Source organism: Pipistrellus hanaki (assembly GCF_964339955.1).
Source record: "Pipistrellus hanaki genome assembly, chromosome: 9".
NCBI classification, from domain to species: Eukaryota; Metazoa; Chordata; class Mammalia; order Chiroptera; family Vespertilionidae; genus Pipistrellus; species Pipistrellus hanaki.
Genome location: NC_140511.1, coordinates 42,814,993 through 42,837,381, shown reverse-complemented (window position 1 = coordinate 42,837,381; position 22,389 = coordinate 42,814,993). Strand labels below are relative to the sequence as shown.

General features: G+C 43.8%; 1 protein-coding gene across 6 annotated transcripts in view; it reads right to left on the bottom strand.

Moving 5' to 3' along the window:
- Positions 1-22,389, bottom strand: part of FAM168A (family with sequence similarity 168 member A) — a 124,633-nt gene that overhangs the window by 10,894 nt on the left and 91,350 nt on the right. For 2 of the 6 annotated variants that reach the window (XM_084893434.1, XM_084893435.1), the window contains exons 3-5: positions 14,326-14,406; positions 11,028-11,054; positions 5,583-5,708 (exon numbers count right to left, since the gene is read on the bottom strand). In XM_084893434.1, coding sequence (XP_084749560.1) covers positions 5,583-5,708; positions 11,028-11,054; positions 14,326-14,406 — 234 coding nt within the window. The remainder of the gene's footprint in view (positions 1-5,582; positions 5,709-11,027; positions 11,055-14,325; positions 14,407-22,389) is intronic. The other 4 variants (XM_084893436.1, XM_084893437.1, XM_084893438.1 and 1 more) reach the window with 3 other exon arrangements.

The window sequence follows — 22,389 nt, the reverse complement described above, 5'->3', positions numbered from 1 at the left end:
ATCCTCACCTTCAGAGATGCTGAAACACTTCGCTCTCTAGAGCTGGTGTTTCCTCTCCCCCTGGGGCATGAGGCAGGGCCACCTCTGCCTGAAGGCCTGAAGTCAGGGGTCACAAAGATCCACAGTAATTTGGAACCCAGGCATGTGGGTAACTCAGCAGAGTAGACAAAATCTGGGGGGAGGCTGAGAAGTCAGACCCTAAGAAACTCACCGTTAGCCAACCAACCAGGCTGCTGCCCCTGACTCCTCAGAGAAGAGACTCAGATTCTGTGTTCACAGCAAACACTTGAAACACGCATCACTCAGGAACAAGAAACACAAATGAATGACTGGACAGAACTCAAAGATCTACACAAGGAGATCCTGGGGCTGAGAAGGCAGGTCTTATGGGACGCTCTACTCCTTTCTGAGCTGAAGGGACAGTGCCACATCGTCACAAATCTCTCTCAGGCCACATCACAGCTCTGGCTTGGCGCCCAGTTCCAGATGAGCCGGCAGGATCTGGGAGGTGCTGTTTGGTTGCCACAAAGGCACCAAAAATATGTCCTGTCCTCTCCCCGGAGTCATGTCATTTATCTTTCCTCCTGGAGAGCTACAGTTTGTTCCATGAGAAACCAATTTTGTGGTCAAACACACTTGGGAAAGAAGTAGCAAAGAAGATGGAGGGGAAAGAATACAAGAAAGAGAGGGAGCACCGATAAGAACTGGGAACTAGCTAGAAGGGGTGGTGTAGGCCAGCTGGGGGAGAAGTCTACAGCAGATTCCTCCAAGTTTCTAGATTGTGGAGCTAATCATGAGAAGCAGAAATGTGGGGAAAACAGGGAGTTTAGCTTTGCAGACTTCTGGAAGCCATCTGAGGGGAACTTTGGCTTGGAGACATAGATTATCTTCTGTAAAACAAGGTGGCTGGGCACATCCTGAGAGTACACAAGGGACTGTGATTCTGAGGGATCTTAATCATTATTTTGCAAGGAAAAAAGAAAGCAGCAAAATAAAATAGAGATAAGTAGATTGGGGTTTTTTATTCCATGGCCTTGAGAAGTTTTAAAATGACAAGATGAACTGTGAATCTCTAAAATAGGGACATGCAGGAGACTATTCCCAAATTTATTTTACCACAGAATATTTTATTCATACTATTTACATTTAAACCAGGCAAACTGCAATTTTTGGTAATCAGGGCCTGTTTGGTAAAGTTTATAGTAACACAGCCATGCCGTTCATTTACATGAACTATGGCTGCTTTCCGGCTCCAGTACTAGCTATGAGAGAGACCACATGGCCTGAAAAGTCTAAAATACTTATTATCTTGCTGACTCATGATTTAAAAGGGTAAAACAAGGTATGGGGAGTCCTGCCAGAGTGGAGAGTATCTTTCTTCCACAGGAGGGCAAGACAACCCCAAACCCTAAGATGAAAGCTATCCGGCAGAGCCAGACAGACTGCCTGGGTCCAAATCCCAGCCCTGCTCAGTCTCCTCATCTGTAAACTGAAGGGGGGAGGGGGAGAAGAGAAGGTATAATAATAGAACCTACTCATAGGGTTACTACTGTGATAAGTACATTAATAAATGCAAAGCCCTTAGAATGGTGTCCAATAACACTTTATAAAGGTTAGCTATTCTTTTTCTCTCACTGTTTAGACAGTGAGCTTCCTGTCCTGGAGGTATACAAGCAGAGACTGGTCTGAAAGACTACAGTAGATAGAAGGTTAAACTATGGCCGCCTTGGCGTGATCCAACTTGAAAAAGACTCCAGGATTCTCAGATTCTAAAATTTAGAATGCCTCAGTCTAAAATGCCATCATTTTATGAATCTTGAAAGTTAACAAGCCAACAATACCGGTGACTCTCCTTTATGCTCCGGAGAATCAGCTCTGGGATTTTGATCCCTGGGAAAGCCTCACTCGCCCCTCCTCACCACAAGGACACCTACCTTACAGAGTGCTGAGATCATCCCTCTGAGGAAAACCAAATGGCTCTGAGAGATGGCAGCAGAATTTGGTTTCCACATCTAAGAATAACCTTGTCTGAGAATGTTTCTCTTTTCCATGTTATGTAATGAAGACACACACATACTCAGAATACAAATCAGTAGCCAAAACACCCTTGGCAGCCAAAACGCTGCTGCTGCAGAAGGCCTTGCCTGTTTGTCCAGACAGTCTGAGCAGGGAGAAGCAGCAGTGCGGAGCTGGGAGGCCTCAGAGATCATCGGACCCACACACACGTCTCAGATGAGAGACTAAACATATGCTGAGCGAGCTTGACTGCTCGCGAGGATTCAGGACTCAGGGCTCCGTCCTCTGACCACAGAGGCTCTCAAGGGCGCTGTCTCTGTCAGAAGGCTGCAGAAACTGCCCTGGGCCCTGTCAGGGAGTCAGGTTAATTCTTTTCTCAAGACATAGTCTCATTCAGATGAGATAATATTAGAGGGGCTTTCCCAGTACTGACATTCTAAGTCTCTAAGTATTTCAGTGAAACTTTCATGAGGAAATCACTGCAGAGGACTTTCCACAACGGACTGGTGGTCCTGCTCATGCCTGAGGATCACTGGAAGATCCCCTGGGCTGAGGCCTTGGCTACCTTGAGCATCACCGAATTCAGGGTCATTGCTTTGTGCATCTAAGTAAAAGCTCTGCTCGGCTTCATGAAAACAAACAAAAAAACACAAAAACTAATGCATTTTGCTAAAATGAATATAGACTCAACTCACTCAAGGAGTGACACTCCTTAAAGGAGTTCTACCTAAATCTGAAGGTCAGAGTTAGGTCTTTAGAATGTAATGCCTTAAGGACATTATAGACTTGAACTCAATGCTCTCTGTTTCAGATGAAGAACCTGGAGCCCAGAGGGGCAGAGAATCCCAAAAACTGCACAGCAAATCCGTGCAGAGCTGGGCCCAAAGTTGAGGGTTTGCCATGCTCTGGACAGAACTCTTTTCTGAGTTATAGGTCTCTGGAAGCCAATCTTGGGCATTTGGTATATTAACATTTGTGTCATCATTCCACTAAAGGCAATATCGTGAGAGAAAAAAGGAAAGTCCCAGCTTTGCCTTAAAAGAGGCTTATGACACCCTGTTCTTTCTCTCAGGTTCCTATCCACAACTTTAGGTCCCATCAAACAGGGTAATAAAGAGAGTGAGTACACTAGCAAGTCCTCTTGTCAATCCTTTTGCACTGTCATAATCTTCTCCAGCTGTAGAGCCCTCTACCCTCAAAGGCATTGATCCTCACATCAAGGATGCCTCTTAGACTAATCGGTTTATTGACCACTAGATTTATATGTCTGGGCAAAGCTCTGCATCTGATTCTTGCCTTGACCCTCAAGTCTCCTTGGTAGATGAACAAGGGAGTACTGAATAAGTAGGAGGGAGACCTAGTTACAAACAGGCTTAGCAAGTAACTAAATTTGTCCAAGTGCCCTGAATTTTCTGTGGCCTTAGAAGCCACGAAATCTGTGTGCTGGGAGGAACCCTGATGGGTGTAGGTATGGGCCAGTTAATTCCACCTCTATTTAAAATTTACACAGGTTCATATGTTACTTGCTTAAAAGAGAGGGGACTATGATAAACTGTGAGAGGGTAGTAGGATACTGGATATTTCAATGGGACTGCAGGAAGATTTCAACATAGAAGGCAAGGCCTTCTAATATTCAGACTTTCTCACTGTGGAAAGGGCTGTCTCTGAAGGGAATGTGTGTACCCCATACCTGGAGATGTGTGAGCAATGGCTAGTGGGCCAACTATTGGTCAGGGCAACTAGGGAGGAGGTCCCTGCTGGAGTAGAAGATATTGAGTATGAGAATCAGGAGTCTAATCAGCTGGAGAGAACCTTAAAGATGACCTAGTCCAGTTCCCTTATTTTGCAGTTGTAAAAACCAAGGTCCAAAATGTGGAAAGAATTATCCAAAGTTACACACAACCAAATCTAAAATCCAACTCTTTTGGTCTTCCACTCCAGGCTCTTTCTGCCACACTACAGTAGACGTGTCAATAAGCATCTACATACATACATACATATAGATATGAGAGAGAATATGTATGTATATGCCACATATACATGTACATATATATAATGCCACGGGTATCTGGAAAAATTTCCTACTGCTGCCACCGCTCTCTTAGAGAGTACAATTCATCTCATGAAAACAAAGTAATAGTGCTCTGGCCGGGTGGCTCAGTTGGTTGGAGCGTTGTCCCATACACCAAAAGATTGAGGGTTCGATTCTCCGTCAGGCTACATACCTAGGTTGCAGGTTCAATTCCCTGTCAGGCATGTACAGGAGGCAGCTGATTGATGTTTCCCTCCCCCTCCCCCACTTTCCCCTCTCTCTCTCAAAACATATCCCTGGGTGAAGATTAAAAAAAAAAAAAGGAATAGCAACTTAACCATGGAGATACCTTCTTGTAGTTGTACTGCTTACTAATTGGATAGCAACAGGTATATTACCTTTTTGAGCCTTAGCTTTCAAACTCAGATTAAAAATCTACCCAAATAATAGGATTACCGTATAGATTAAATGAGGGTGATATGAAAGTAGTTTCCAAAAGGTGAGAGCTATGCTACATATGAACATCAGTTGATGTTGATATCTAGGAGCACTGATAAGTAAGAAGACATGACACTGGGTATTTTAAAGAAAAAGAACATACCATGTACTCTTCTGACCTACATACGTAATAGATTAACAAGCCACTGAATCACATACTATGGGGCCTAGTCTGCAACCTCCCGCCCAGTTCTTGTCCAGCCCCCTGCTAGGACAACTGCAGACAGGCACTCACCACATCCAAGGCCAGCCGTTCCTCTTTGGACAGCTCCAACATAACTACTTACGAAGAGTCAAAATGCCACTAACTTCTCAACTTTGATCCTCATTTTACACAGCGGAGCCATTTTGCGTTAAAAATCAGATGTGAAGGTAAAACCACCAGACACCTCACTGAGCCTCGAGATGAATGCGACAATCTGACTGGCCAGAGCGTGTCTGCCCTCCCTGAGGACTCCACGCACATACTTTACTCCCACAGTGCAGCTTAATGAGCATAGTATTTCTCAGGCAGAGGCAATCTGGTCTCCTGAGGGATATTTAGCAACGTTTAGAGACATTTTTGATGGCCATCAAGAGGGTTTGCTACTGGAACCCAGGAGGAGAGGTCAGGGATGCAGCTAAGCTCCCCAACAAGGGTGATCTGACCCAGATGCCACAGTACCCGGGGTGAGAACCCCTGTGCTAGCTTAGCTGAGGAGCCCGCTCTGTCTAAAGGTCCACATGCAGGTGTTCAAATGTCCCCTCTGTCCTTTCCCCTGAAACATAGTAACAGTCCTTCCCTCATCAAACGTGTTGGCCAGATGAGCACTTCGTTCTCTCCCCCTCACTGCTTTGTGTCTCCCAAAGCTGGTTGCATGATCAAAGAGGATGACCTTGCCTATGTGAGGAAGGCCAGTTTTTTGTGTGAGTGAGAGAACCTCCTAAAATAGTGTCGTATAAACATCACTTTTAAAAGTTCCCTTTCCTCTCTTCCTAAGAGACAAATCAGTCCCAGCCAAGGGGAACAGGAAAGGAGGAGACAGGCTGTATTTACTGAAAGCCGCAGAGGATGCTTGGTAAGTTCGGTTCTCGGTCCCGGTGTCCACTGGGAGGTGGAAGGTGCCTTCAGTGCCACAGGAAGTCGAGTTCTGTGGCCAGGCCTGTTTCATCAGCAGAGTTGCTTAAGGGAAGACACAAGAATGGCATTAGGCAGAAATAAGAAGTGGGCACCACCAATCACAGACACAAAGTAAGGGTCTTGGGCTGGACGGAAACATATAACTCAAGGGGCCTGTTCAGACACACAGGACGGTCCAGCCTTTCTGAGCTGGGTGGTTTTTAAGAGGAGTGCTAAAGTGAGCTTCCAAATGAAGTGAACCCCAGGAAATCTGAATTTATATCAAATTAGGAGTCTAAATTTTCTACCCACTACCAAAACCACAAAGACGCCTGTGAATATTGCCTCCTGTGTGGCACTCTGGCCTGAGGTCCTGGACTATTCCTTAGCCACTTTCTCATGAGTGTGTAGCAACTCAGAGCCTTTGATGACTGTCTATTGAGCCAGATCAACTGAGTACTCTTTCTTTAAGCCTGAAATCTCATCTGGAGTTGGATTTAATAAGTTGCTTTCAAAGAGAGAACCCCCAAATAATTACCATATGACATGAACCTTGCTAGACTGCCATCTCTTTTAAAGGGAATGAGCTTTGGCAGCTTAGAGGGCCCATGCTGGCCAGTGGGGCACTCCCTGCTAATTCCTCATATATACCCAGCCAGGGCCAGACAGACAAATGGCTTGCACACCCTTTATACCTCCTGTTGAGGTGCTACTGGTGCCTCCCTCACTTTGAGATATCTCCTCGTGAATTAGAGATGATCTTTTGGGCCATTAAAAAAAGTAAATGTTGCCTGCTGGTGTGGCTCAGTGGTTGAGTGTCAACCTATGAACCTGGAGGTTGAAATTCTATTCCCGGTCAGGGGACATGCCTGGGTTGTGGGCTCCATCCCCAGTAGGAGGCATGCAGGAGGCAGCTGATCAATGATTCTCTCTCATCCTTGATGTTTCTATCTCTCTCTCTCTCTCCTTCTCCCTTCCTCTCTGAAATCAATATTTAAAAAAAAAGAAAAGAAAGTAAATGTCAAACCTGAGTAGGTGTGAAACAGAGATGAGGCCCAGTTTGAAAGAAATTTACAGAGACTTGCCAGGCTGACTCAAAGCTCAGCTTGAAAAATGTGAAGGATGATGCTTCATATGTTCTAGAAGTGGGAATAAAACTTAAAAAAAAAAAAAAAAAAAAAAAAAAACACAAAAAAACTTACCTTCATGGTATCCTGTGGGGAAGGAGAGAGGAAATAGGGTTTCAAAGGGGGGAAATGCCTAACATTTTAGATATTTCCCTTGATATACTTTCAAATACTAGAGGAGAAACATTCTGACACAAATTGCTACTTAGAGTAAAAATAATTATTTTAACAGTATCTCTTCTATTCAAATAAGGTCTTGGGAGTGATGTGTATGGGAATTTTAAAGAATATTAGAAGAAGGTGGGGCTGCGTTGAAACATTTTAACAAGGGGCTAAGTAAGACAGGGTGCTAAGAAAGGACAGTGTGCCTGTACACGCTAATCCCACCAGGAAAGGAGAGCCCACCTCCAGGAGGTCCCAGAACCCCGCCTGTCTGAGGAACGGGAGAGTCTCAGCTCCTTCGGTCATGAGATACCAGGCCCAGAGGAGGAAGTCAAGGACTGCTGTTTTTGCTGATCCAAGGCTATACATGTAGCTGTTGTGGGCTGACCCTGAGCTTGCATTAATGGCCCTCAATATATTCAGTGGATGCTGAGAAATGAGAAGGAAATCATGGGCAGGGAGGTGACACTAAAAGGATAATTCTGGCCAAAGAAATGGAGATTCAACAGAATCCCATGCAGAGTCCAGGGCCTCTGCTGGACATCAAGACATGGCTTTGCAGACAATGTAGAGAGGGCAGTCAGTTTTAAATAATTCTCTTGGATTTCTTTTTATGGGATAGGGGCGAGTGGGGGTTGGGGAGTAATAAAGGATCCAATTAGTGCTGAAAAATCTTATCAAGATGTCTCTAAATTTAGAACCTGCCACTCCATGTGGCTGGATAGCTCTGCCCACCCAAAACAGCTCCCTAAAAAGACAAGTCCATGCCCTCAAGACCTCACAGGGACTATCAGGAGGCCTGGATTTGGCTGCAGAAAATTTGGAGAATTTGGAGGTCCAGCTGTTTCCCCGAGTGGTGAATTCTGTGCCGTAATTTTCATCATAAGCCAAAAGCCTGACATTAGCCTGAAGGACTGTGTGACAGAGTAAATAAATCAAAATTGACCAAAGAGTGACTGAGGCCTACTGAGCTCAGCACTGAGGGGAGCGCCACGGTGGACAGGAACACACGTGGGTCATGGTCACCGCACACAAGGTACTTATGGTCTAGCGGGGGATGCAACACAGCCACACGCCAACCAGAGAGTGAACAAGACAGCATTACACACAGAAAATAATGTTTCAGATTAACCAGGAAAGAAGCAAGTGCAACTGTGCCTTTGATTATGTCTTTCCCAAGTGATCAAGTGAACCAAACTGTACATGTTCCTGAAGAATGAGTATCTTCTGGTTTCATTATGAAGAAAACAAATATAGTTCTTTATGTTTTTAAATACTTAATAATTTAAATAACTGGATAAACAGGAAGACTAAAACCAACAAAGAATGTTAGCTGTCAGCTTGGCTTCCTCATTCGTTGTGCCCTATGATCTTCCTCCTCCAAAGGAAGAGGAAAGTGCCCGTTCTGTTGGTGTTAGTGATTCCGAGCTCAGTTGTGGGATGAACACAACCCAACGGACCTTTCAGAGGAGGTTGCTCTGACAGGCTCGTTTGCTCCTGGGTGCCATGAAAGGTACCAACTCCTAGGAAGGTTTCTGTATTTTGAACCGGGTGGTAGTTAAACAAAATGTATACATATGTCAAATATTACTGAGCTGTCCATTTGAGACTAGTGCACTGTATATACTATAGTATATGTATTATTCCTCAATTTAAAAAGGAGAGAGCAAGAGTGAGAGAATGAGAGAAAGAGAGAGAGAGAGAGAACCCTTGGCAGTGAAGGGCCATGGCCCAGTCACAGCATGCTGCCCACATCCACGTGCTGGGTTGTTCACTTCCCTGGATACGGGGCCCTCGTGCCCTCTGACACTTAACAGTCTGCTAAGCACACTCACAAGGAGGAGAGGCAGCAAGGGACCACCATCCTGAACAATGTAGTAAGTCAGGAAATCTGAATTCTAGCCTGGGCTGTGCCACTTATTAACTGTGAGACCTTGGGCAAGTCACAACCTTTCTAAACTTCCATTTTGTTGTCTTCTAAAATGGCAATAATAGTCCTTCCCCATCACTTCATAGTATTGATGTGAGGATCAAAAATAAAGTGTCAGAGCCCTGGCCGGCGTGGCTCAGTGGTTGGGGCGTCGTCCTGAGCACTGAAAGGTTGTCAGTTCCATTCCTGTAAGGGTGCATGCCTGGGAGGCAGCCAGTTTATGTTTCTCTCTCCCTCTCCCTTCCCCTTTCTCTATAAATCACTTTTTTAAATATTAAAAAAACATAAGTATCACCCGGTCTTACAGTTTCTAATCCTGATACCCGTTTACTCTTCTATCCCACAGAGCTCTAATTTAAGCTCTCTCATCTTTCACCTGAACTCCTGCCATTTCTTCCTCACTGTTCTGTTTGTTTTTAAACCTGGCAACTGTAATCTCCAAGCTGTACTCAGAGTGCTATTTCTAAGAACCAAACCGAATCACAAACCCTTTTTTTTTTTTTTTAAACATTCCACAGAGGTCCAATGCCTACAGGCTGAACTCCTTGTGTGGCGTTCCATGCCTCATATGATCTAGTCCTATGACTCTCTAGACCTATGATCTCTTGTTCTCATTCTCTAACCCTGCACCGCCACACAAACCTGTTTATCATTCCCAGAAGGTGCCAAGGAACGTCACATCTCTGTATTTTTGCTGACAATGGTCGCCCTTCCTGGCCCAGTCTTTCCCCAAGTGCTAACTGGTAAACATTTATTGATTCATTAATCATGAGCTAAAGACTCATCCATCTGTACTATTAGACTTTTCTTTCCCCCACTCCTTGACCACAGCCCCCCCACAGATCCCATACGGTCCACTATTTTCTGGTCACTATAATTCTTAGAAGCTGGCTTCTCTGTCTCTGCTACTAAACTGGGAGCTCACTGATAACAGGGCCCCTGTCTTACTGGTCTTTGTAGGTTCAAAGGACAGCTTGGGCCTGGAACAGAACTGTGGATGCTATAACTGGAGGGATGGGGGAGCATGAGAGTGCCTCCCACTTTTTATTGAGTCCTCTGTCCAAGTTTATACATCCTGAGGCAAACAAGTGACTCCCGATAAAGGATAGGAGAAACAAGTCTATAACTAGCAAAATTGAAATAATAAAAATTTAAGAGGACCGGCTGTTAGCATTTAAACGGACCTCAGAGATCATCTGGAATAAGACATATTACCTATAGCCTGAAGACATTAGCAAATTGCCCAAGATCACGCAGCACACGACAGTGGCAAAGAGAAATTTTCACAGCTCATCTTCTGAAAGATGCGCCACACACAAATTCAATATTCAGCACCCAAGTAATTTAAGGGTAAAAGTTGAGAAGGTGTGCAGAAATTTTACAAAAACACTGTCCTGAGCAGCCCAGGTGAGGGTGGTGAAAGTGGCAAGTCCCTCCCATGGTCCCTTCCTGTCTATGACATAAAGGACCTAGTCAAGTTACATTGCTGGGACCCTCACAGGTGCCCATAAGTTCCTGTGGTGCCTTGGGCCTGGAGTCCACACTCCCCAGAGAACCCAGCTCTGGTCTCTCACTCATGTTGGCACACTTGACCCTCACCTCTCTCCATTCAGGAAAATGCCCTGGAAAGGATCCAGAGCTCAAGATCTGGGTGAAGGAAACGGATTTTATCTCAAGTCAACCAGTTCTTCAAACATGTCAGACTGCTGACGGAGATGAAGAATCTGATCTGGGGGCTGTTTTTGTTTTGCTTTTGGTTCTTATAGGCATAATCCAGGTACTCCTCCAAGAGGCTGCCTCAAAGCCAACAAGGAGCCATAGCAGCCCAAAATTTTTGTTTCGCTTGTTTGGACTTAGCAGCCAGTTATGGTGAAGGTTTCTGACGTGGGTCAGATGGGACTCCGGAGGTGAGGAAGGGGAGAGACGCCTTTTAGTGCCATGATCCTTCACTGCTACCCTGGGGACGGTTCATGTGTGTCTCCAACCCATGATTTTGCACCATCATACATGTTCCTGCATGCTTTAGGAACTGCTGCTGAGCCACCTGGGGGAGCCCAAGCCTAGGGGATGGGATTTGGGAAGGGCAGGAGAGGGGGTCTACCGTTGTTACGAGATAACACATTCATAGGCCATAATACATATGAGGAAAAATAGCTCTCCTACCATAAGCTGAATGCAGGAACTGAAACTCTGTTGGATAGAAATGTTAGTTGAAATTACCACTAAGAATCTGTGCAAAGTAGTACACATTGCAGTTATAAAAAACAGACTTTGTCTCAAGTTAGCAGTTTACCCCAAGCTACACAAGAAACAGAGTGCAGAGGGTGCGACGTGCCTCCACCCCGGAGGGGAGTGACAGACTTGCCATCCAGAAAAGCCCACTCACTGAGGGCACCTCCTTGGATGCGATGACCTCTCCCAGCAGCTGACTCAGAAGCGGCCTGGAGGTGAATAAGACCGGGGTCCCACGCTTTGCCTGTCCATGCTAAGAATAAATTTCATTTCCCCCAAGTACTGCAGAGGGACTTTACCTCTGACAGAGATTATGTGCTAGAGGACATGAAGGTTCAGGCACAAAATCATCATTTTGGCCTCCGAAGAGCTCTCTGTAAAGCCCGCGAGAGCTACAGCAAATGCAAAGGCATTTCCCGCCCTGAGGCCTCTGGGAAATGTGGTGCAGGAGGAGGAGCACGGGCTGTGGGCTCAAACAGGTTGGGTTTGAATCCCAGCTCCATTGCTTTTTAGCTGAGCAGCTTTGGACAAGTTATTTAACTCCCTGAGCAAAACTGGAGACAAGAAGCTCTACCTTACAAGACTAAGGTAGAATGAAAGTGTGCCATGCCCTGCACAGTGTCTGGAAGATGACAGGTGTTCAGTAAACACAAATCCTTTCCCCAGGATCATCACACGTCAAATAGGAAAAATTTGCACTTTACAAGGTTGCTATGAAATCAAGTGAAACAATCGATGAAAATGATTTATAAAACAGATTTCTTGTGAGACAGTATTTCATCCTTATCTTATCCATTATCCCACTTATCCTTTCCTTTCACTTTCAAGTCAGATTACCATTAATATAACAACATGACACATCATTTGGCCTCCAGATTCCGAAAACAAGTGTCAGTTGGCTCTTGCTTCTTGGGGGGCCATATAGTTCTTCAATAAGATCCCCAAAGTCATTAAGAGCTTGGGGGAGGGAAAGCTCCAAGTACCTACACTGCCTTCAGACCATTGAAATGCTGCCCTGTATCCTGGACAGATGACATATGAGGGTACTCAGAGCTGCTAAAAATAGCTCTCTCTAAAGCAACTTTTTGGTCTCCTTGAAGAAGCGGAGAGAAATTTAAATCTGAGAGCCTGGCTCCTTTGCAGGTTTCTATCCCACAGGCAACTCTCAGCATCACAAGTGGCAGGCGCTGGCAGGAAGCTGGAAGTAACCGACAGTGTCCGCTCTGTCCTTGAGCCAGCCAGTTCCCTGCAGCAGGAGCTCCCCACTGCAGTCCGCAGCCTGGGGAGCCAGACGCCAGCCTCCCGAATATGAAACAGACCAGGCGGCCAGGATGTGTACAGCCTTGGTCTCCCCGGTTTGGGGCTTTCTGACACAACCAGCTCATCCCACCCTCTCTAATGGATTTTGTAGGTTTCTGAGAAAATGATTTGGGTTGGTTTAGTCACAGCTTAGAAATATGTTGGCTTTTCAAAATTGGGGAAAATCAAGTTTGATGAGGGCTGATACTTTGTTTTAAAACTAAAGTTTAATTGGTGCTTTATACGTGCCAAGAGCTTTCCAATGTCTGCTCCCCCCACCCCACCCCCAAGCTCAGCTCCTTCCATCTGCTCTCCCTTCGCGCTCTGGTCTGGCTGCTCTAGTCTAACCCTCGATTTTTTCTGGCCAGGTCCTAGTGAAATGTGTGGTTAAGAGCACATGCAGGTGTGGTGGCAGGACGCCTGGGCTTGGATCTTGGGCTGGTTGCCTGACTTCTAAAGTTTTAGTTTTCCCAGTTGGAAAAATGGGAATAGCAACAGTACTAACCTCAAAGGTTTGTTGTGATATAAACGAAGTTAATGTCCATAAGGAGCTCAAAATAGTCCCTGGAGCATAGGAACCATTCAACAAATTCTAGCTATTTATTTCCTATCCTCTACTTTCTGGCCAAAGTAATCCTAAAACAATTCCACAATCTCTCACCACAAGTTCTGAACATCCTGCGGAAATAGCCCAGGCCTGGGGAACAGAGTCTGGACAGATTCACGGCCTCCACCCTCAGCTGGGCCTCCAACGCTACACTCTTATTCTTCAAGCCTCTCCCACACTTCTCATCTCCGGCAGACTGTCGTTCCCTTCTCTGCCTTTTCTCCTCTTATCTGTATTCCTTCCACAATCCTCATCACGCTGCACACCCAGAATCTGTTCATCCGCCAAACGGACGGGGAGCCACTGAGGCAAGGGTGGCGTCCTTTCTTTCTCTCCATCCCGGTGGGGAAGACATTCAACCAACAAATTCTTGCTGAGTAAATGAAGAGGAGCTTACATAAAACATCTACAACCCTGAGGTGGGCAGCACATTTCTCAGAGATGTCAGGTAACTTGTCCAAGGCCTCACAACTAGTGAGCTGAGTGATCAGGATTCAAACCCGGGACTAACTGCAGAGCCCACACTCTTCCTCCTGCCCCTCGAGTGTTAAAGCACCAGCCGCGTGTGGAAGTGAGGTCAGTGAGGATACCTCGGTACTGCTCCTAGCCCAAACTAGGACGTTTTCAACATTTCCAAACCTATTTCAACTTCCATCCAAGGAGTGTTGGCTCTTCATGATTTTTGAAAAACAAGTCATTTGCCGCAGCTTGAAAACCAGCTCTTTATCCCCTGGTGGCAAGTCTCTCACTCTCTTCCAAATCCACACACACCCAGAAAGTAAGTGTGTGTGTGTGTGTGTGTGTGTGTGATAGAGAAAGAGAGAGAGAGTGTTTGTGTGTGTGTGTGTGTCTGTGTGTGTGTGTGTGTGTGTGTGTGAGAGAGAGAGAGAGAGAGAGAGAGAGAGAGAGAGAGAGAGAGGTGTGTCTGTCAGTGTGTGTGTGTGTGTGAGAGAGAGAGAGAGTGAGAGATTGTGTGTGTGTTTCTAATGACACCTTCAGAGGCAACTGAGCAAAGAATGGTGGATTTAGACATTGTTTGGGAGAGCAGACAAGGTTCTGTGAGAAGGATGCATGTCTCAGATATTCCAACAGAGGAGAAATGCGTCAATCTTAAGCCCCAAGTAAAATGGAGGAGATTCTGCTCCTGCCCCCACCCTAAGGCTGAACTGCCCAGTTCTCAGAGGGAACTCCCAGGAGAATCATATTGTACAGGCTGAGCCCAGAGTAATTAAGAACAGGGAAAAGCCAGGAGGTGGGTCTGTTTTTCTCAATAGATCCCACTTCCTACCCCCCTCACCACTACTTTCTCTACTTTCTCCTTACCTGGAGCGTAGCTGGGGCTATTGGTGGGGTACAGGCTGGGGTTGTAGGCAGGGGCTGCTGCTGGATAGGCTGTGGGGTAACCTACAAAGAGACAAGAAAAGCTCCATTTAGTTGGGCAAGAAGCAAAGCATATTTCCGAGGAAACAGAATCCAGGTCCCAGGCTTGGCCTTCAGCCTCTTCATTGGCCACATCAGACAGTATATGTGATTAGCTTTTATCCTCCCTAAAGAAAAGCCACCACACCGCAATCCCATCATATGCAGATTTTCCTATCCATTAAAAAAACAACAACACAGTATAAGAAATATATGTCTATATGCTCACTGTAAAAATGTTGAAACAATATAGAAATGTGTATGATAAAAAGTATAAGTTTTCTGTTGTATTCTGGCTACAATATTCTTCTCCCTAGAGGTAATAACAGTTTGGCATCTATCCTTCCAGACAATTTCCTATCTATTTTTTATATGCATATATTTAGTAGTATGCAGGTACATACTTAAGTGAAGCTCTGTTTTGTAGCATTTGTGAAGTTTCATCATATAAATACTCCTACCTTGGTCAATTTCAAGCTACCGACATCACTGAAGGAGTAGTTGGGAAGTGTTGCTCACAATTGGCTCTAGAGAACCTGCATAAGCTAGGTGCAGCCCAACACTGCACATTTTACACAGGTGTGTTTTTTTTTAAATTTTTATTGTGGTAAAATATATGTAATAAAATTTGCGATTTTAGTCATTTTGAGTGTATAATCCAGTGGTATTAATTATATTCACAATGTTGTGCAACTATCCCCATTATGTGTTTCTAAAACTTTTTAATCACCCCCAAACAGAAACTCTGTACCCATGAAGCAGTAACTTTCCATTCCCTCTCCCTGTAGCCCCTCGTTAACCTCTAATCTACTTTCTGTCTCTATAAACAAAATCAAACACTATTTGTCCTTTTGTGTCTGGCTTCTCTCACTTAGTATGTTTTTCAAGGTCTATTCATGTTGTAGCATGGATCAGAACTTTATTCCTTGTTACGCCCGAGTAATATTCCACTCTATGTATGGGCCACATTTTATTTACCCATTCATCTGTTGATGAACATGTAAGTTTTTGTTTGCCTTTTGGCTATTGTGGACAATGCTGCTATGAACATTGGGATACAAGTCCTTTTTGAGTCCTGTTTTCAATTCTTTTGGGTATACCGTATGCTGAGCAGAATTGCTGGGCCATACAATGATTATATGCTTAGCTTTTTGAAGGAACCATCACATTGTTTTTCACAGTGGCTGCGAGATTTTACATTCCCGCAAGCAATGCATAAAGTTTCCAATTTCTCCACATCCTCATCAACACTAGTTACTTTTGATTACAGGCATCCTAAAAGGTGTAAAGTGGTATTCCATTGTGGTTTTTATTTGTATTTCTCTAATGCTTAATGAGGTGAGCATCTTTCCACATGCTTACTGGCATTTGTATATCCCCTTTAGAGAAGTCTCTATTCAAAACATTTGCTAATTTTAAAATTTGGGTTATTTTGTTACTGAATTTATATATTCTGAATAGTCAACCCTTACCAGATATATAATTTGCAAATATTTTCTCGCATTCAGTGGGTTATCTTTTCACTTTCTTGATAATGCCTTTGGTGCAAAATTTTTAAAATTTTGATGAAGTCCAATGTACCATTTTTTTCTTTTGTGCTCATGCTTTTGGTGTTATATCTAAGAATCCATCACCAAATCCAAGGTCATAGAGATTTAGCCTTATGTTTTCTTCAAAGAGTTTTATGGTCTGGGCTTCAATATTTAAATCATTGATCCATTTTTTATATAAAGTGTGAGGTAGGGATATATGTAATTTTATATTCTGCCTTCCAACACTTTAACATTATAAAGATTTCCCCATGTAATTACACATTCTTCAAAAACATTTTAATATCTTTATAATATTCCATTTTTAGTCAAATCAATGGAATTATTCTATTTTTAGATGTTTAGGTTGTTTGCTACATTGCTTTGTTACACATAAGCTATGGGAACCTAAATAAATATTTAGCTGCACCTCTATTTCTTTAGAAACCAATTCTAGAAATGAAATTTCTAGGTCAAAAGACAGCTAGTATTTTTAAAGCCCATCCATTCAACAAATATCTGAGTCTCTTTCTATGCCGACACTATGATCCCTGCCCTCTTGGAGCTTAGATTCTAAGATGGTGTGAAAGGCAGTGGATAAAATATAAACAAACACAGACTTAAGTGCTATGAAAAAGAAAAGGGCATCAGAAGTGCAATGGTGCTGAGGGTGGGCATTGCACTATTAAATAGGGTAACCAGATAAGACACCTTAAGAAGATAAGATTTTCACTAAGACCTGAAGGAAATAGAGTTAACCAAGCATGGCTGAAAAGAGAGCACTCACTGCAAAGGAAACAGTCAGTGCAAAGGCCCTAAGTTCTGAGAATACAGGATAAGTCTGAGGAACAGCAAGGAGGCCAGTTCGGCTGAGGGGAATAAGCGAGGGGGACAATGGTAGTAGGAGAGGTCAGAGTAGATAAAGTAGTAGAAGAAGTTAGTTCATGTAGGGCCCTATAAGCTGTAAGAACTTCAATTTTTACTCTGAGTGAAATGAGCAGTCATCATGAGATACTGAGCAGAATTACAACATGATCTGACTTACGTTTGAAAAGGGTCATTCCGATTGCTGTGCTGAAAAGAGACTGTAAGAGGGGAAGCATAGAAGCCATTGTAAACATCTGTCATCAACAGGAGATGGGGCTCAGATCAGGGCTAGAGCGGAAAAGGTGATAAGAAGTGACAGGCTAACAGTCTTCACATATTTTGTCACACTGCTTTCTAGAAAGACTATCAATCTACACTTGCACTAGCAATGTGTATGTGCCTGTCTCACTGCTCTCTGTAGTTTTTAAATGTCATTGGTATTTGACTAGCCATGAAAAGTTGATTTTAAATGTCAAAGATAAATCCCTAAATCCTTAAAAGCTTCTTTGGGATTTGTAAATATTGAGCTTTAATAGTGTATCTTTGTTAATATGCATTTTCCTAAATCCTTCCCAATTCCAAAGAAAATTAATCTCTCTTCCCCAGACTCCATTCATTTTCTGATTTCAGAACTGAGGTAGCCAACTTGTTGTCACTTAATTAGCAATGTGGAGGTCTGCCACTTCTGTAGAAGAAAGTCAGGGATTTAGTTCCTGGCTCAGTGGATAGAGCATTGGCCTGCAGACGGAAGGGTTCCAGGTTCGATTCGGTAGAGGGCATGTACCTCGATCCCTGGACCTGGTTGGGGCCATGTGGGAGGCAGACTCGATCCCTGGACCTGGTTGGGGCCATGTGGGAGGCAACCAATTTATGTGTCTCTCTCACATTGATGTTTCTCTCTCTCGGTCTCTCCTCCTCCCTTCCACTATCTCTAAAAATCAATGTGAAAATATCCTCTGATGAGGATTGGGGGGAAAATAAAAAGTTAGGGATTTAATCTGGGAAGCAAAGTGATTCAGTCTCATGCCTGGATTCTATTCAAGTTCATGTGAGAGATAGTGCATTTCCCTTTATCAGCAATTATAGGATCTTCCATCAAGTTCTCCAAGTGGAATTTTATTTCACTCACTTAAATTTGGCAGATAGCACAGAATAGAAACATTAGGTTCTTTAGCCCAACCCTCTTCATTTTATAAGTGACATCCTCAGGCCAAGGTAAAGGAATGGACTTGGGGGTCACAGACTGGTGAGGTTAGAAGTACTTAAAGGCCATCTGGTTTACCTTCACATGTGGACTAGAGCCTCCTCTACACAACACACTCCAGCCTTTACATCGCTATTGAGAGAGAACACTTCCTTTCCTGAGACGCTCCCTCCATCAGACTGCTCTGACAGTGACTCCTCACACTGCACGAGCTCTACCTATAGCTTCTGTTCTTTAGAAGAGAACAAATTTGAAGACACTTGCACCCCCCATTACAGAACTTATTACACTCTACTTCAGTGGTTTGTTTATATTTCCTATCTTGACCCCTCAAACTGTAAACTCCTTGGAGGCACAGCTAAGTCTCCTTTGTCTGTACACAATGGCCCTTGGTCAGTTCTTCCTTCCCCCTCCCTGCCCTGCCAGCACACTACCCCCGGCCTGGGTAAGCAAGCATCTCAACTCAAATGCGGGCTGGGCGATAGTCTTGTGTGGCCAATAGAGAATATCCCTTCCCTCCCACCAACTCCCTCTGTCCAGCAAGGGTAAGTTGGGCTTCCTCCCCACAACTTGGTTTTGTTTTGAATTTTTTGTTTCCTTGTCCCAGCTGAATTTACTCATCTTGCTGCTTCTGTTGATGGTGTTGGCATCTCTAGTGCCTAGCACAGATAAGGTAGAGAATAGGTGCCAATAAAGAGATTATCAGGGAGGTTATATTCTGGAGCTATGAGAGAGTCAAAACAAAAGAAATAAATCCGACAGGGTCTCTGGCCTTGAGAAGTGACTAATAAGGGAGAAAGATAAGCAGTTAGAATGCTCTGTGCCAGGCACTTCTTTATCTGACTTAATCTTTACCCTAACTCTGTGAAATGCTTCACTCCACTTTAGAGATGAGGATGTTGAAGCTTAGGCTTATCTTACACAACCAGCAGAGTGGACACAGAACCCAGGCCTGATGAGTGAGAGATCAAGACCATTCCTACCAACTCCCCCCCCTCCTCAAAACATGCGTTTCCTCAGCATAAGCCTCTGGATTTGGCTGCCGTTTTCTTTGCTAAGATTCTTTTATTTCAGCTTCGAAACCTAGGAATATAGGAAACTATTCTAGAGAATCAATCTGGTCAAAGATGGTTAAGTTAAAAAAAAAAAAACACAAAACTATTCTATTCCTACAATCTTAATATAGGTTATGCTCGTGTTACTGAAAAGCATCGCACAGACACTGAATTATATTGTAGTTAGATGAGGCATTGGAGGTACCTGAGTCCACTTTGCCACTCAGTACAGAAATACCCTTTGTAATGGCCCAGACGGCTGGCCACCTGGCCTCTGCCAGCACACCCTTCTAATGGTGGTGTGCCCAAGCCTCTTCAGGCTGCCAAAGCTCTTGCTGGAGAGCTCTGGAATTTAAGAAATTCTTTAGTATGAGCTAAAAACCCACCTTAAAAGGAATCTAACCCTGAACACCTTTGCAACCACTGGTCCTAGATCTACCCTCACAGAACACATCTCCCTCTGCTCTAGGACATCCCTCCAGAAATATGGAGATATCAGTTGTTCCTCCTGAACTTTCTCTTGCACAAATTTAACAGACCCAATCCCTTCAATCGATACCCGTTCTGACTGCCCACCTTTGGCCAGACTTCCCTTAAAACAACGCCATTTTCCCGTGCCCCATTCATTCTTCTACTGATGTGTTTTTCCCAGTTTTTAAAAAATTGAACCGATGTTGCCGAAACCGGTTTGGCTCAGTGGTGGAGCGTCGGTCTGCGGACTGAAAGGTCCCGGGTTCGATTCCGGTCAAGGGCATGTACATTGGTTGCGGGCACATCCCCAGTAGGGGGTGTGCAGGAGGCAGCTGGTCGATGTTACTCTCCCATCGACATTTCTAGCTCTCTATCTCTCTCCCTTCCTCTCTGTAAAAAATCAATAAAATATATATTTTTTTAAAAATTGAACCGATGTAAAACTCTGGTGATAGGTGATCAGTGAAGGTCTAACGCGATCTAACCCAGATTTCATCATTATACATCAGCATAGTCTGCATCTTCTGTGCCAAGCAGGGTGCTAGGTTCTTTACATAGAATCTTATGGTCTAATGGGGGTAATAATATAGGTTATTTATATTATTCAATAAGCAACATATATAATAATGTTTGGGTGTTAGTGGAATGCTGAGGAGGGAGTGAAGAACAGGTCTGGGAGAGCTGAAAATGAAGGGCTCCTCAGAAGAACAAACATTTTAATTGGCCCTAAAAGGAGTGGCAGGAGTTTGTCAGAGGTTTGTGAGGGTGGGGACAAAGAACTATATATTTGTTTCATGCATGAAGACATGAAAATGTATGCCATATTAGGGAAATGGCAAATAGTTCAGTATGTTGGAGTTTACAGCATGATGGGGGTGGGGATAGGAAATGAAGATAAACGTTGGGGATATATTGTGAAGAGGTCTGAATTCCAGGCTAAGGTATGGAAATTGTCAAGAAATAACAGGAGTCTATTGGAGGATTTTAAACTGGGGAGTTTACAGACACTACTCCAGCGGCCACATAAAAAGGGATTCAGCGTGGGTGAGACCAGAGAAAGAGGAACCAGATAGGAAGTTATTGCAGTAGACCAAAGGCAAATCTAAAACAATAGCAACTGAAAAGGAGAGAGGGAACTACAAAGATATTTAGGAGACAGAGCCTCTAACAATTCATCCTGACAGCAAAATCTCATTTTTATTGCCGTGAGCTGAAAGGCTATGGAGTAAGATGGAAATGTTCTAACTGCAGGGCTTGTGGGCTTTTTTATTCCCTTTTCTTTTCTTTCCTTTAATAGGCAGAGGAAAAGAAACTAAATTAAATGGACTCTTGAATCTGTTCATTCCAGAAAAAAAGCCTGATCTGAATTCCTCCTACTAGCTGGGGGCAGGGCTGCTGAGTGCCCTGTGGAGAATACAGGGCAGCCAGGCTGGCAGTGGTTCGGTAGCGCTGCTCTTACCTGCCCACCAGGCCAGCACCTAAGGTAGCCCAGCCACCCAGCCTCCCAGTAGGGAATCCCAGGGGACTGTAAGGGTGTAAGCGAAGCCCTGTTCTTAGGGCAAGGCAACTCCCCAAGGTAACAAGAAAGGGGGGACTATCCAGCAATCAATTATGCTCCAGGACCGTATTCAGGGAGAATTTACCCGTCCAGATAAAAGACCAGCAATCTGTGGGCCATTCATTCTAGCTGAGGAAGGCTACTAAAATCAGAGTAATTTTAAACTTGATAGGTCTTTAATGTAAAAGTAATATATATCATTACCAAAAATGAAAAGAATTTATTATTAGTAAGAGCTAATAAAAAATTGTTCCTACCGTGTTTCCCCGAAAATAAGACATCCTCCGAAAATAAGACCTACTTACAGGTTTCCTTCTGAGTGAAATATAAGGCATCCCCCCCAAAATAATGCCCCCCACCTAGGCTAAACATGAGAGATTTGGTCCACTGATTCTGAAAGAAATGGAGTCACAAGAAATTCACCAGGAAATTCAGGAATTGGATTGTTATGATGATGTTCCAGAAGATGATGACATGATTGTCATTGAATAAATGAGTAAATTCTTGATACTGTAGGATTCACAGTTTGTCTGGTTTGTGTTGACAACTACAGTACTACCGTATACAGGTAATAAATTTCCTTTATTTTCATTTAACAATAAATGTGTACCGTATTCTTCTTCATGGAAAAATAAGACATCCCCTGAAAATAAGACCTAGTGCATCTTTGGGAGCAAAAATTAATATAAGACACTATCTTATTTTCAGGGAAACAAGGTAGGTAAGACATACGGCCATGTGTATGCTATTCCTCAGGGGGCAAATTCCTTTACAAATCTAAAAATACCCCCAAGTTCCCTATATGCCAGTATGGGAGAAATTTTAATGGAAAGCAGATGGCCTATTCTGTTTCAATCGCCACTCCAGGAGTATGCTGCTGCTGCTTTCCCTCCCCTCCCACTCCTCCCACCCCATCTATAAGGTAGATGGGGAGATACTCAGTACTTTACAGATTGTTTGGTCAATGACTTCTGCCCTCCTGCATTTTTCTTCTAAAAAGAGGTAAAAGAGTATGATGAAATTCTCCAAATTGATGATTTGGTCCATGAAGCCCTTTCCCTCCCAGGTCAATCCACTCTTTTATTCTGCTTAGAGATCTGGTAAAGGGAAGAATCCTGCTCAGATTCAACGAAACATATTGGGATACTTGGTTTTCTGTGTAACAAAACAAAAAAGAAAATGAAGATCCTCACCTCACATTTCTCCAATTCTAGAAAGACCAAAGCTCTAAACATTTTAAAAACACACAAAACATTAAAACTATTAGAAAAAAATCAAAGAATA